General features: G+C 43.8%; 1 protein-coding gene across 2 annotated transcripts in view; it reads left to right on the forward strand.

Annotated features, from left to right (window-relative positions):
* Positions 1-1,360: 1,360 nt before the first annotated feature.
* TMEFF1 (transmembrane protein with EGF like and two follistatin like domains 1) overlaps positions 1,361-16,503 on the forward strand; it is a 115,136-nt gene continuing 99,993 nt past the window's right edge. For both annotated transcript variants that reach the window (XR_009275295.1, XM_058813441.1), the window contains exon 1: positions 1,361-1,595. Coding sequence is in view for 1 of the 2 variants with exons in the window: in XM_058813441.1 (XP_058669424.1) it covers positions 1,361-1,595 (235 nt within the window). In the remaining variant the exon portion in view is untranslated. The remainder of the gene's footprint in view (positions 1,596-16,503) is intronic.

Consider the following 16,503-nt stretch of genomic DNA (forward strand, 5'->3'; position numbering starts at 1 on the left):
AAGGAAATTGCTCTCTTAGTAATACAGGACTTAGTCTTCAATGCTGTATTTAAACAGACAACAATCTGACTTTATATGTCTGACCACTGTGCCTACCAAAGCTTACTCCTGGATTTATGGCCTTGCTCTTGACTGCTCTGGTTAACAAACTGCTCAAAGGTCTCCTCACACAAGAGCTATACCTTAGTGCAAGCCAGATCTCTTCACACAAGCTCTACACTTTACAGCCCGTCAGCGGTGTGTAGCAGCGGAGAGATCAAGGAAAAAGGCAGGTTTTATTCCTGAAAAACAAATGGTTTGCACAGTGGATTAAAAAAAACTTGCATGAAACGTGCCAACTGAGACAGGGAAAAATCTCGTTGAATGTAAAGCATTGTCTTGTGTTTTCACTATGTGAAGACAGTCACTGTGCTGTCAATTTACACAAAGCTTTCAGCCACACAGTTACATGCTGAGCATCTGTACTCAAGATATGTGCCTGGTACCTTCTACCTGTGCGGTGCTTCTGACCTCTGAAGTGTCTCCACGTAAGAGACTGGAAAACCCTAGATAGTAAAAGCACTCTGTTAAAAACTCACTGCCTTCACCGTAAATACATTAATTGTCTTGGACTGGTGCAAACGCTCCCGCTATTCATGCCAGGCTTCCGTTCAGCAAAAATTAAACACAACCCTTACAATTAATAGAAGAGACGATCTCTTTGCTTTCTTTCCCAACCCCACTCACGCCGGCTTATTAGTGAATAATAAAACATCACCCCGGACAGTGACAAGCGCTGTGCCAGCGGTCCTCCCTCCTCGACGCCCCTGGGGACCCTCTCTGCCCCGTTCACCCCCGGTGCTGTCCCCGCCAGTCGCCTGTGTCCGCCCGGGACCCGCACCGCTCCCTGGGGGCGGCCCCGCCGTGAGGGCGGGCGCTGCCGCCGCCGCTCGCCCTGCCCGCCGAGCGAGGAGAAGCCCCTCACCTCCCCTCCGGTCCCGGGGGAGGGGGCTGCTATCACGTGTGCTTCCTCCCCCATCTCTCGCTCTCTCTCTCCCTCCTCCTCCTCCCCCTCCGCGGCGGCGGCGGCGGCGGCAGCAGCCTCTCGGCTCCGCTCCCTTTGTTGCAGGCGGAGCGGCGGCGCTGCCGGGCGCCGCGCACAAAGGAGCGCGGCCGGGGCGAGGCGGCGGCTCCGCGGGGCGGACGGGCGCGGACGGAGCGCGGCCGCGGCGGGGACAGCCCTGCCCGCGCCCCGGCGGTAGCAGCAGCAGCAGCAGCAGCAGCGGGTCCGTGCGGCCGCTGCGGCGGGGATGCTGAAGGTGCGCTCCGGCGCGGCGGAGAAAGGAGGGTCCCGCCCGGGCGGCGCCGCGGGCTCCGGTTGATGCTGCTGGCCTGCCGCCGCCATCCCGCTGCTCCTCGGCCGCCCCTCGCCATGCTGGGAGACAGCCCGGCCGCCGCCCGGCCGCTGCTGCGGGCGGGACCCCCGCTGGCGCTCTGCTACACCTCGGCCCTCCTGGTGTTCGCCCTCTCCGCGCTGCCCGCCGGCCGCGCCTCCCATCCCCTGCCCGGCTCCGAGTGCCAGGGCGGCGGCAAGGGGAAAGGCATCAACTGCTCAGGTAATGCCCCGCCGGCTCCCGCCCGCGCCCACCCCTGCGGGCAGCCCACGCGTGCACGTGGAGGGAGGGCTGAGCGCGGCCCCTCTGCTCCGCCCGGCCCGGCCCGCCGTGCCGCTGCGGGCGGCGGAAAACAAAGGAGCGGCGCCCGCCCCGGCCCCGGGTGCGGCGAGCCGGCTGCCCGGCCGGCCGGGAGATGCCCCTCTGCGGGGAGCCCCGCTCCGAGGTCTCCCGGCGAAGGGAAGGGCTTTGCCGCCGCCTCCCGGCTTTTGTTGCTCCCCGCTGCTGTGTCCCCCGCCGCGGTGACGGCAGGTGCGCGCCGGCCGCCCCGGGTGCCCCATCCCGCCCCTCCTCCGCCCTGCCCTGCCGCTGCCCCGGGCCCGTCCTGCCGCTAGCAGCGGGTGCCAGCCGGGTGGCAGCCGGGAGAGCAGCCCCGATGGCTCACACGGGCTCTTTCTCAGGGCTCACTCTCGCTGTGAGCAGCCCAGCCGCGGGGTAGCCTCTCCGCCCGTCCGTCTGCCGGCTGTCGTAGAGATTCACTCTGGGTGAGGTGTAGGCAGGAAAATACCCCGCGATGTGCTCAGAATGAGCTTTCTTGGTTTTGTTCCTGCTTTGGTTGCACGACATACATAATATACATAATTATGTGCTGGTATTGTAAGGTTGCAGTGTGGTTTGTCATGACAGCAGCACGTTTTCTTAGATCTTGAGGGGTAAGATGGTTTTGAAGTAGAATAAAGTAAATACATACAATATAAAGTTTACAGGTTTTAAGAAAGATTTGTTTGTCTTCTAAAACTACTATTTAGAAAAAGGAATTTTTTTTTTTTTTCTCTGAAAAATGGCTGTGGAGCCTCCTCTTGCCTTTTGAAATGATAGGTTTATTTCACTGCACGAATCGCCAGCGAGAGCTGTACAAAGTGCCTTCTCCAAGGTGATGAAGGTTTCTCGCCCTGTGCGCGGAGCGCCTCCGCTCCCATTGTCTTCAGCGGGATTGGAAGGCAATTTACACGTTGGGAGGAACTCTCGGTGCCTTCCAGGATAAGGTCCCCAAACTGTACCAGAGATTTCAAGAAATGAGTGCACGGAAGAGCGATCTTCCTGCCAATTACATTTTACAATACGGATAATGCTGCTAAAGCAGGCTATCAAATTCGCAGACCAGCAAACTGTGGCAAAACGGTCTTGCAATACAATAAATCTGCTACACATTCTTGAAATGCTCCTCTTCATTTTACCCAGTTTAGATGTACACTGTGTTACTGTGTGACAGTACCACAATGCTGCTATTTTGCTGCTGCCGGCTGACTTTTCGTTCTGTTTGTAGGAATATGATGGTTATTTTTAAAGAGAGGTTAATAGGTTAATGTGTCACTGGCGTTAGCGGCTTACCCATCAGAGACATATGGGTCATTAGACCATGGCATGAGCATAAATCAGTGAGATTAAATATGGAAGGCTGCTGAAATGTATGAGGAAGTTTCCAAGATGATGTGGAACACAGGGATATCATTATTTAGAAACAGCCACAGAAAGAGGGCTTTCCAGCCTGGAATTAGAAAACTGTGTGCTATATTGAAGGCATTCAGCATGATTTGGTTCTACTAAAAATAGGCACAAGCAAATGTATGTGCTATATACATATTTGTGGCAGGCACTCTTTTCAGGGTAACTCCAAAAATATGGAAGGAAAATTTTGTTTTAAATGCAGTAGTCAGATTCTGCTGTGTGTTAACTGTTTCATGCAAAATGGCAGGGTTTCAGTACTCAACTTTGTTTTGAAAGAACTAACGTCAACACACCATATCTGGGTCAGATTTTCCCCTCACTTACCTTTGCACAGCTTCATTAACTTTTACTGAAGGAGCTACTCCCTGAAAAAGATGAGTTTCCTGTATTTACACGTGGGACCAGCTGTTGGCATTAGCACCCTTCTCAGTGGACTGCTACGATGTACATTGCTGTTTATACTGAAGGGTAAACTTGAGAATGCTACTACTACTTCTCCATATGACTGGACTCTTTAAATTGCTTTCCATATGCAAAGAAGCAAAATGCTTCTCCTTTCTTCTGCTGTTTTGCAAGTTTAATATGTGCATCAGTTTGACCTGCTGCCCTAACAGGTTTTTTGCACTTCTTGAGACGTTCCTGGGCTGGTTACATTTTATCATTGTTAGACTGTATAGCTTTATTTATTTGTTATTTCTTTTCAGAAATGCTGAAGCCCTCTCCTTTATTGCTACAGAATATGCTGCTTAAGAAAGAGTTTGCTGTAACAAAAGAACATTACAAGGTGGAGGACACAGGGAGACAACATGAACATTAAGATGGCTTTTTCAGCCTTGATTCTGCTGCTTTGGCACATGCATTGCAGCTTGGCCTTTTGTTAAATTATGATATAATTGCATCATCCCTGGCCAAAGGAAGAACATTTGATAAAGTGATTAGAGCAGGAAACAGAGAATTAAGACGTATCTGGAGTTAATTGACAATGTGGGCTTGTGTGTGTTTGCTCATCTGTCAATCCATACTTTCCTAAGCTAATGAAATAAAATATCCCTGTTTTACCCTGAATGGGGTATAAACAAAATAGGTATTTCTTTCTGGAGAAGACAGTACTAGGCTGGTGTTTTGGAGATGTTATATTATTCCCAGTGCTGCCTGTAGTCTTCTTCCCTAACATTCCCAATACTCCCTGCCTGTCCAAATGCTGGTGGTGTGATGCTGGGCTCGGGCTCTGGGGTAGCTGTGTCCTTAGTGAGGGGCTGTGAACTACAGGGGGTTATTGGGCATCCCATGTGTGAAGGTAAGCACAAGGTGTAGTTCCTTCCTGAGCTCCTAATGCAATGGTGCTCTCTGGAGACACAAACTGTGTGTGGACATCGCCAGTTTCAGTGTTAGCCTGGCTGAGTCTCTGGTGTGAGATGTGCTCCGGTCACCTGTGCAGCCACAGGGGTTGCAGATGGATCATAGCTGGCCAAACGCTGCAGATGTGGGTGGAAGGTACATAGAGAGAGACACTGCTCAGTGCACGGTGTGGGTGTGTGCACCTGGGATTTTAATTAACAGGGAGATGCTTGTGTTGTGAGCCTTTCAGTGTGCTGCTCCCTCGTGTGATAAAATTGACTTGCTAGGGTTGATTCCATGCCCCACCTATGAGTCTCACAGACTGTGTGCTGCCCCTGCTCTTTTTAAGATCTCTCTGAGTGAAGTGAGTAAAAGTAAAGTTGTTTCAAGACAGATTATTGAGGATTGAATGAGCAAGATGAGATCCTGTTTAAATGAGATATGGTGCATTTGTTTCCATTACTTTCTTGGATGCCTTCATGTCTGTCCCCCAGATCCCGTAGCAGGAATCCCCCAGGTTTACTATTGATGGACACCTATTATGGTGCTGTTGTAGCTGTTTTTCCTCAGGAGAAGATGAGGTCTAAATCTACTCCTATCTCCTATGTCTACACTTGAGGTGAAGTCTTAAGATAATTAGTGAGTTGGCCAAAATGAGTTTTATGTGCACTATTTCTCACTCCAAACTATTGTGTTGTCTGGAGCCTGGATCCAGGCTGTCCCTGCTGTAACAAGGGAGAGTGAACACAAGCATGTAGCTCCCTTGGCCCAGTCCACGTGGCAGATGTGGCCGTGGATTTTGGAGGATATAAACCTCAGGCACTGCTGGTCTCTGGAGCTCAGCCGTGGTTTCTGCCTGGGCTCAGTGGGGGCTCTGTGAACCAGAATGAGATGTGGCCTCAAGACTGGCTTTCATCTGTGCTTATCAGCTAGAACAGACATATCCTTTGTGCTTTTTGCTCAAATTAAGTGGATGAGGGGTTTTGTTTGCTATATCGTTCTAAGTTACACAGAGCAAAACCAATTTGTGCTAAAGATATGCAGCCATGTTGGTGAGAACATTAAGAGCAGGGGATGTAAGAGAGGTACAGGTTCAGGTAAATTATCGTATTTTAAGAGTTACATGTTGTTTTGTGTTTGCATAGTTCCACTTGATCTGAAATGGTAGACAGGAATAATTTGTTATTTTATCTGAGATACTGTGAGTTATGTTCCTGAAAATGAATTATAACAGTCAGGCCAGATAAAATGTGATATGTGTTTGTGCCAATTGAACTTCTGAAGTAAATGATCTAAACTCAGTCAGGTTACGTGCCACTTTGAGAAACTATCATAAGGCATGAATATAAATCAACTACATGTAAAAAGTAAAAGCAATTATTAAAAAGAGAAATTAAAACTCGGACAGTAGCATGCATATATTTGTTTCCCTTTAGTGTAATTGCCTAGACATGAAATGTCCTTGCAATACAGATTCTTATGCTGATTAAAGAGCCAAAAGGTAATTAAAGTAGAATTGAAAGTGTCAGAATAGCAGAAAATCATCTTGTAACAGGTGTCACTCCATCATAGTCACTAGTGGGAACTGGTAGTGTGATGGAGCAATTGAGGCTTGACTGAGGGGATTGGATTGAATCCAATTTCTTTATTGGTTTTTTGAAAAGAGGAATAAAGAAGCTGTGTTTGTTGTGGAAAATAATGCTAAGGAAGCATTCTTCCTGTACCAAGATCTCTCAGATAATTCCTATTAAGGGGAAAACAAGAAGTCTGGTCCTTTTCTTCCTGTTGATGTAGGGATAAATATTTTATACTTATATCTTGTCAGTTTTCTTCTGGAGTTGACAGTAGACTGGATAAAGGGGAGAGTTGATATTTACTTGGATTAGAAAAAAAAGAAGCTGTGGCCAAGAACTTTGGATAGAGAGGTACAAATGCAGAGAATCCAACTGATATTGACAGGAGTCTGTACCCTTTTCCTGGAAAGAGATCATTCCATTCCACCATTGATCCATCAGCTGAAAGCCCTTGTGCCTTTCCCAGGCTGTGGTCAGACTTTGGGGAGTGTCCCCAAAGCAGACAGTGGCAATAGTTCCCTGGATAACAGTACCTGTAACATTTGTGGAAGGAAGAATGCTGAGCATCAGGAATGTTGAAAAAGGATCTGTTCCTCTGACTCAACACTCTTGCATATCCTCCTCACTGAGTGCTCACAGGTGCTGTGGAACAAGAGTGGAGATAGGGGATGTGTTGGTATTACTGAGGTGGAGGTCTGTCTTTTTCTAAACTGACTGTAATGCTCAGCAGAACCAAAGACCAAGGATATTCTTTGTAGAAGTACTCTAAAAAAATGTTCTATCCCAAAAAGAGCTTTAGATTATAAGAAAATGATAATTAAATACTATGCTGGAAACTAAATATTCCCTCTAATTGCTGTAGTTTATTCCTAGATCATCTTGAAATTCTAACGATTTAGAAACATAGAGAAATAGAGGAAGAAAAAGAGAGAGTGTGAGGAGTGGAGCTGTATTTTGTGGAACTCCTAAGTGTGTAAGGAAGAGCTTTTTTCACTAAATCAGTTGATAATAAATTTTATTAAACCATTTCTTGGTCTTCTCTGTATGATATTTTTCTCCTACAAAAGGGTAAGAAGTTACAGAAAAAATCTGATTAGGAGTAAGCTCAGCAGTCAAAACTGTGATCTGATGAAATTAAAGTTTCCTGGAGAACCTGAAATCTGTTTATTTGTCTTGATGAACAGCTACAATGTATCTTTGGTTCTAATTTAGTTCACAGATGGCTTCAGGGGGATGTGAAAGCAGAATTATTTAATCTTGTATTATTAGGACAGTATCTAGTGGTGCCATTAGTCGAGCCATTAGGTATCTAGGATTTATGGATCATATGTTTTTACTATTTGTTTGTTTATTTTAAAGGAGAAAAAAATCCAGGTCATTTTTTCTCTTTAAGACTCTTTCCAGGGAACTTGTGTGTTCTGTGGAGCAAGATGCCAGTGAAAGCCTTTCGTACAAGAGTACCTGAAAGTCTTCAGTTCTCACTGACCCGGTTACATCCCAGACCTGGCTGGCTGGGAGCTGGTAGACAGATCAGGCTCTGCATGCATTTGCATATCTATTGATGTGGATTTCTCCGTTTAGGAGAGCAATTTAATGTTACACTGATATCAGTGTTCAATTTCTTTTACGTTGCTCTAAAACTGCCTCACTGGCAGTAGTGTGGTTTGTGTCATAGTGTGGTTTGTGAGGAGGCAGTGTTTGACTAGCAAATCTGGATTTATTTTAAATTTAAATTCTCATTACAGTAGACAATTTGTAAGGACTGAAAAGGCAGGACTTTTCTGATAATAGATTATGTGTTACAGAAACAGCGTTTAAAGGATCTGGTTTGGAATAAAATTAAACCCCTGTAATACCTCTCTTTTGATTTCGTATTATAAAAATAAATTTAGTTGCAGTTGCAGTCTTGAAACACCCACATTATGTAACTATGCTCAAGCTGTCAGGATCCTCATGCATAGTTCAAAAAGAGGGCTAATTAAGACCAGCAGGAAAACATGTAAAAATTAAAGGGAAGAAAATCTGGAACAAGACAAAACTGTCAGTAGTTTTTCTGAAGTCATCTGACTTGTCTTGGTATGTGCTGGGTTTTCTCCACCTTTTCCCATCAGGCTGAGACCTCAGTGTGCTCCTATGTCTCTTAAATGGGAGCAAAACTCTCTGTACTTTTGTAAGATGCATAGACAGAGAGAGCAGCCAAGGAGGAGAGCAGGTACAATGTCCACAAACAGACAAAAGGGTGTTCAGGACACGAAATGGTTCCTCTCAGGTCTTGTCTGGAGGCCAAAACCTCCTGAAATCTGGCTCTGCCTGGCTGTCAAAGCTGTGGGCAGCCTCATTCCAGTTGCCTGGCTTGCTGGCAGGCAACAGCCGTGTTCCTGTAGGAAAGGCCCTGGGGCATCTCCTGTGCCTGCCACGAGTCTCATGGGATCCATGTGGAAGCAGATGGGGTGAATGGGGGCAGTCAGGCAAGCCAGAGAGTTGGAACTGTGCAAACCCTGGTTAATCTGCCCTTCATCACCACACTGTGTTTGAGGGAACACAAAACGCACACCTGTAGGGGCTCCAACTGCTTTATCCCAGATTCACCCCTCACTGTTCCTACCCAGCTCCAGGAGTCTGACACATGTCAGGGTTCACCTGTGGCTGACCAAAAAATGCTGCTTTAGGAAGTGTTTTAACCAGTCTCGGTTTTTAACCGATGAGAGCCCTGCAGGTGGTGAGGGGAGAAGGGACACAGCCCTCCATGAAAACGTGCTGTCACATCTGCTGCTCTGTGGCTATAGAAAACCTCCTGTAAACACACATATTTCAGCAGTGGGTGACAAAGTGTCCTGTTGCTTAAGCCTGAAGTGTATGGAGGAGTTTGTTGTACCTCACAAGAGATTTACTTGCTTTCTTTCCTATTCACAGACACTTCACATATGACTACAAAGAATGAGTGTTTGGATAAACATCATTTGCAGAAGTGGCTCTATTTTCTCTGAAATTTTGAACTGAACAAGATTCTTAGCCACAGCAACACAAAAGCTTGAGAGATGGGATAGTTAAAGGTGTTCGTGCATGTGCCAAAAGTGTTCAGAATAGTCTAGGCATTCAAAATGAATGAGTGCTTTTGAAAATTCAAGTTTTTGTCCTTAAGGATGTCCATAAAACACAAGAACAAGTTATAAAATCTTTAGCTGGTTGGTATAGACAACTAAAACAGAGCTTTCCACAGGTATTTCCATCGAAAATTTGGTAAAAAATTGTGGCTGGATAGCAGTTTGTTGCTTTAAAAATTCAGGGAAGCATTGATCTAATGAAATGTTTACATTTTGCTAATTAGTATTGACTCTGATTGTGTGCCGCCTCTGCCTGATCCCTCTGGGAGAGAGAGAGGTCAGTGTGTTGTGCCAAATGGGTTTTCCTGAGCAGCAAAGAGCAGCAAAAGATCCTTAGACTAAAGAAAGGGGTGTCCTGTCCCCTCCCTGAGCGACATTGCCACGTGCAGTGGGCAGATGAATGGTTCTTTTCCTGAAGCACCACCTCTCTCCCAGAGTTTTTTCTTCATCCTTTACCTCTCCCAGGATTTTGCAGAGACAATTTTGTGAGGCAGAGCTCTTTCTTGCTGTCTTGATTGGAAGTATAATTTTATGGAAGTATCATTTCAAGGTTATAAAAGTGAAAATAAAACAGGCAGGATCCTGTTGAGGTTATAGAACTGTTTTCTCATATAAAACACGGGGTTGGGAAGGCAATTTATTTCATTGTATTTCTACTCTCTTTTAACTGCAAAGGATGTCCTTTTCTTCACTTGTGCAGGTGTTTATACCTACAAAGGATGTCTTTGTGAAAACGGTTAAATGTGTTTGTAATGTGCAAAACTGGTTCTGTGCTGTAAGAAAGACTCTTTTTCATGTGAGAAGCAAGTGGCTATGGTAGGGATGAAACAAAAATTTTGGCTAAAAACCACAAAGAACAAATATCTTTTTTTTTCCTTTTTTTTTTTTCCTGCTCTTTGTTAAAACCTGTGTCTGCAATATGGAACAGTTATCCAGGTGAGAGAACACAATCTCCACATTTGCAAGTGATATTCATGCTGCTGACTGAACAAACAAAGAGAATCACTGGAACCAGGCTCCGAATTTGAGTGTTTTGGGTGATTTATCTACCAGATGGTAAATGCAGTCCAATGTAAAAAATTAGTCTGGGAGCAGGGAATCAATCATTCAGCACACTGATCAGCAAAGGGATTTGGGTGTTATAGCAGAAAAATTAATGAGCTGGCAATCCACTGCAGAGCAGCATTAAAACAAAAGATACTACACTATAATAAAAGAGTCTTCATCCAGAAGACAAAGAGATGAACATCCTGCTTTGTTAGACACTTGATAAACGTAATCTAAAGCGGTGTATTATATACCAAGCCCCTTATATTTGAGTGAAACATAATGACTCAAAAATTCAGCATCAAAATCTGGAGATCAGAGTTAATTTGGAAAAGTGAAGCTTTTCACTGTTTTCACAGTTCTTTCCCAAATACATAGGTTTTTCTGTCACAGGAGCTACTTACTAGTATTCTGTATTATGGTAATAGATATTTCTATTCTATTTAAAGTCACCCCACAGTGCATTCAGAATTACTTAATGAAAGATTATAAGATACCAATACTGGCTTTATGGCATAATTACATCTTTCTTTAAAAGTCTTGAAAATGTGTCCCATGCCTCTTTCAGTTACTCAGGCTACAAGAAATCAGAATAGTTTTACCACCAAAAGCTCTTCATGACTTTTCTCTGATTTTCCTTGTGAAGCATTGAGTCTCTAGAAAAGACTAAGAAAAGGTGGCTTCTGTGCTCATTTTCCACTTTTAAGGTGTTTCTGTTGGGTTTGAATTTTGGTTTTTTTAATCTAAGGATTATGTGCAGGATAGGCTGTTTGGGGAATGCCATGAGGTACAGGCTGTTCTGTGGGGAGGAAGGGCAGCAGCAGGGTCTGGCCATGCTCGTATGGGGTCACTTGCCGTGGGAAATCCTTCTTTTGGTCCCCTCTCCAGCCTAAGGGATCAATGCATTTCTGTGACTGCAGGTAACTGAAAGAAATAGGTTGTAACCTGTCTCTTTTCTACTGTGGAAAGCAACCAGAATCTGCTGTTATGTGTCCTCTGTGAGTAAATGCTTTTATTTCTGAAAAGAGTCAATGAGATCAGAGACCTTTGTGCCATATTGTTCTCCAATTTTGGCATTTTCTGATTTGGTTTGTTTTTTTTTTTTTTTCCTTGGGAGTGAGGATTGGTAGGTTGATAAACAGCTAACAAAGCTCATAACAAAAATCTCATGTTGATCAGGCAAATCTAATATCCAAATTGTCTTTCATTTTCTTAGTATTTCTTAGTATTTCTCCATGAATAATTTATTTAAAAAGATTTCTACAAACAGGGGAAGGGAGCTGATGGTCCGACTTCCTAAGCAGTAGGGCAAAGCCCACTACTAAGGATTTTTCCAGAATTGCTAACCACTGATTAAAATCAACGGGAGCTCCCAGATCATGGTCTTTGTGAAAATCACATTTCTCTTTGTTCAGAGTAAGGAGTAAGAACCTGTAAATTTTAGCTTGACACAGCTGTACAGATTGGAGGTGTAGAAACAATGATATTCCATCGGCTTGCAGCCAGAGCTGTACCAAAGTCATGGGCTCAACTGCTTACATTTCTGCAAGCTACACGGACATGTTTGCGTCCAGTTCAGTCTGGGTTTACTCATGAACTGTACCTCAGCCAGTGTTTGTGTACCCCAGGACTGAATTGTCCTTTTATTCCATTTCAGATATGTGGGTGTGAGACAAAAGGCAGAATTCAGTCATGTACATGTTTACCTGTAAGCTTGTTATGTTTTGTTGGGTTTTTTTTTCTTCCTGCTATATTTATATGAAGATTTGTGCTGGCTGATTTTTTTTTTCTGCCATTTTGGGAGTGCTGTTACAGACAGCTGACTGAGGCTGTGAAGTGAGTATGGCTGTGGCCCTGCATTCAAAGAGAAAACACAGATGAAATTAAGATTAGCAGCGGCACAATGTCTCCCAGTGCCCCAGCAGTGAGAGGGTGCAGAGCAGGGATGATAACACGTCTGCTGCCCCTCCTCAGCCTATCCCCCTGGCCTGACTGGCCGTGCCTGGGGGGAGGACGAGGTTCTGCTCCATGCTCACTTGGCCAGCTGTCTGAACACCTGGCAAAGTCGAGATGTCCTTTTGCAGCACCTGGGCCAGGGCGGAATGACAGCAACAAGGCAAAGTTCCTTGGTCCTCTGCTGCTCACTGGGTAGTGGCAGCTAAATTTACAGCAACTAGGAGGTGTCCCTCAAGAGCTGTGAGCTGACCCTGGGCATATTTTGGCAGTGGCCCCAGGAGGACAACCCGTGAGCTCTCTAATCCAGCATTACATTTGCCGCGGGAATCCCCAGCCGGCAGCCGTGAATAATTTCCACCTGCTTCGGACTCTGGAAGAGGCATGATGGGAACAGGGAGGGATGGATGAATATATTGAAGAAAGAGGTGGCCTTCTGCCTGTCCCTTAGGAAAGGCTTGTTTCTGGCTCTGAAATGCTGAGTGTCACAGGTCCACTCAGGTCCAGTGGCTTTGTCCAGCTTGCCGCTGCAGAGATGCCATCAGCTCCCAGCAAGCTGGAGTTCCACCAGTTCTCCACAAACCCAGTGGCTCTTCCAGCCTGTGCCAGCCATCACTGCCAGAGGTGATGAAACAGGACAGCATTCCTTGCTCTGTGTATGCCATGCTGTAGCCTGACTATAAACTCCCAGCCCCTGAAAATCTTTCCAGGCTGGCAAAGGGGCTTAGCAGGAGCTCTGGGAATTGTGTTTTTCCTGGTGTTTCAGTATGGATAAACGAGCTGGCAGAGAGGAATTATTAGCTGTAGATTTATCTGACAAGAATGCATACAGGAGAAAAAATGTTATTTCAGTAAGCTGAGCAGTGATTTGGTTTTTTGAAGCGTAATAGAGTTGTTAAAGTTTGAAAGGAAGGGAGCTGCCTGCTCAGGTTCTTCCTGGCTTCTGTAACTTACTGGAATTACCAGAACTCATTGAGAAACCTAAATGATCAACCAGGGGCTTGTTTGTTTGTTTTCTCCCTGTGACTTTTATGTGGCTGGTTATTTTGTTTCTTTTCCAGTGGTTTTCTGACTGTTTAATTACAGTTTTCAAAACTATACCTAAATAGCATAGTGTATGGGTGTTCAGAGGAGAGAGTTTCTGCAAACCTAATTATGCTCCAGCACCATTCATACTGCTAATGTTTCAGGGATATTACCCATGAGTTAATTTATTTCCTTTTTCTGTATACAAAATAGGAATCTAATATTATTTTACTAAAGCTTGTGTATTGTAAGAATGCACCACAATGATTTTTTTAGTTTATCTTAAAAATCCTGCTGAAGGATTTTTAATGAGAGTGAAGTGCAAGAGGAAACTGAGGTTTTCATATTAATTTGAAAGCTATGAGATCTAACTGTTACATTTTAATCTCTTACATGGAGAGTACCCTCTTGTTGGAATTAACTTCTATTTAGTATTCTAAAAGTGAAAAGGTACTTAGTTCTTTGAAATCAGTAACCACTTAAGATGTTATTATAAATTCTTAATTTTGATATAGACTGGCAGGATCTGTGGTACATTGTCCTCTAAGTAAGTTTTGAAGTGTATTCCTGTTGGTTTTTTTTTAATGTCTGTAGCTTTAGAACATGCAGTGTTGGCACTAAATTCTTTCAGACCACTATTAACTGCAACAGCCTTTAATTTTTTTTTTAGTTGGATAACTCATGTTTAGGCAAGCCAGTGTTTCATTTCCTGTGTGTAGTAAAGTTCTGCAACTTGCAAATAGCTATTTCTTTCTGTTCCTGTAAATAGAACATTCCCACAAAAGAGCTGCCATCCATGCTGACTGTCATGCTGGCAGTGTGTCATCCCCATGGCTGGGGGACATCTGCCATGGCCTCCTTGGTCACTGTTTCTGCACTCAGACCCATGTCCCATTTATTTTTGATTGATCCCACCATGCATTATTTTCTTAACTCTGTTTTACCAATGGAATTAAAAACCTGGTTTAGAAATATATTAAAGAGAAGATATATTAGGAACATTATTGTAAAGATTTTTACAATGATTTTGCTCTTGAAATTTCTGTATTTGGAAATTTCCCACCTTGGCAACATAATCAGTAACTTTTTTGTATATGTTTTAAAACACCTCTAAAAATTAAACATGGGCCAGATTAATCTGAAAACTGCTTACAGTTTTTTTGGGGTTTTTTTGTGTTAGTTAGACTTTAAGTCTGAGTGAAAACTTGGATTTTTGAGAAATAGTGGATATGGATACTTGGATATTTTAAATAGAACTTGATATATTCAATGAACAGCTTCCACTGCTGTGAATTATTGCATCCCTGCTTGAATTGCTTTGAGGGAAAAAAAGCATCCAGACAATGAGAAATGCCCAATTAGTGAACATGTCTGGAAAATCTGATTTCAGAAACTTGTCTAGCATTGCACAAGAACATAAAAATTACATTTGCTCAAATAACATTAATTCAGGAATTTTCTTGTTTCTGAGCACTTCATTTGCACTTTTAGTATGGCTTTGCTTAACATAAGTTTCTTCAGGAAAAAAAAAATAAAAAGAGAACAAACCTCCTCACTATCAACTAAGGAAAATACAGACATTTCTAAGGATGAACTGATTTTTAAGTGGCTGTGAGAAAAGCTAAGACCATTATATCCTGGCACAGACCTCTCACTTGAATTAATGGCATAATGGATACCACTGGAAGTAGTTCTTTATCAACTAGGCACCTGAAAAGCAGACATGGAATTTTTCCACACATTTATCAGAAAGAAAAGACCTAGCATAGCAACCCTGGGCTGTCTCTTCAGGCCTGGGATCCCATGTTTTCCAGTGGCTGTCTTTTATCCATCCGTGCCTCTTCCACTCTTGATCCCTCTCTTCTGGCATTCCTGTGGTCTTCTTTCCACAGTGCTGTACCTGCCAGGTGTGTTTCCTTCACAGCCCATGCTCAGCTTTGTACTCGGACTGTTTTCTGCTCTCGGGCAAGGAGACCACTGAGACCATATGAATGTGACAGGTAGGACAGACATACAAGTTTGCCAGCACTGATTTTGAAAATGCTGGAGCCAGAGTTCACCTGGGACATCATTAAAAAAGAGTGAATGAAAGGTGGAGCCTGTGACCAGTTTTGCTGGTGGCACTTAACAGATAAACCTCTTACAGCAGCTAAACACTTCAGGTGGATTGGATGTATTTTCACATAGCAGAATAAAATGGTCTGAGCCTGGCAACTCATACCTCCTTCACTGCACCTCATATCTCAGCTCCTGAATGCAAACCTCCTCAAACACAATAATACAATAGCTACAATTTAGTCACTTAAAGAAAACCCAAACAACTGAACAAAACACTGTGAGTGCCCCAGCTTCGTTCTTAAAAAACTACACAGCTGGAAATTTTATATGAAAACAATGAGCCTGCACACCATGAGCAACTTAAAACTTGATCTTATGATGGAAAATGTTATATACCATTAACTAAAAATACAGTTCCCAGCTTTGTGTATTATTGCAGTTTTAACGTTAGAAAGTTGCATTAAAATCAAAGACCTCCACTGTTTAGAAGTTAGAAAATGCCAACATTTTGAAGTGTCAAACTCATTTTCTCCAATAAGTTAAATATCCTTGTTTTCATGGGCATGTTTCTGAGATTCTTTCACAACTCATCCGACAGAAGCTCTGTACAGCTTTTTTTTTTTTCTCAGGGTCAGTAAGACTGTCTTATTTCTTGCTATGAAAGGGAAAATAATAGAAGTGAAACAAGTATTTATTCCATGTATCTTAGAAGCATCAACTGAATAATATCATTAGATGACACTGGAAAAACTTTGCAGAGCAGGAAGAGAAAACTGTAGTTTAGTTTGGGGAGCGAATTCGTCTTGGTTTTTGAATGTGATAGAAATCCCTCTTCAAAGAATGCTTTTATGAGAGAGGGCATTGGAAATTGACCTTGCCAAGGGTTTCACCTCCTTCAGCTTTCAGTGCACCCTGCTCTCAACTGGCTCTTTAGCACCAGCTAAAAAGCAGAGAACCCTAGTACAGCAAATAGTGGATATTTTTTGAATTAGTGTTTTTTCTTGGTTCTTAGTGTCACCATCCAAGGAGGTGTTCAAGAAATAACTGGACGTGGCACTTAGCACCAAGCTTTAGCTGACAAGCTGGAGATTGGACAAAGACTGGACTTGATGACCTTGGAGGCCTTTTCCAATCCAAGTGATTCTGTGATTTTGTGATTCTGTGATTTTGTGATTCTGTGACAAGTACTAGATGTGACAAGACCATGAAGTGGAGAGCAGGAAGGGATTGCAAGGAGATAGGAGTCCTTGTCCCTGTTGGTACCAGCAAGCTGCCTGCAAACTGTACCTTTCCTGCACCTGG

This window comes from Ammospiza caudacuta, chromosome 1 (assembly GCF_027887145.1).
Source record: "Ammospiza caudacuta isolate bAmmCau1 chromosome 1, bAmmCau1.pri, whole genome shotgun sequence".
Taxonomy (NCBI): Eukaryota; Metazoa; Chordata; class Aves; order Passeriformes; family Passerellidae; genus Ammospiza; species Ammospiza caudacuta.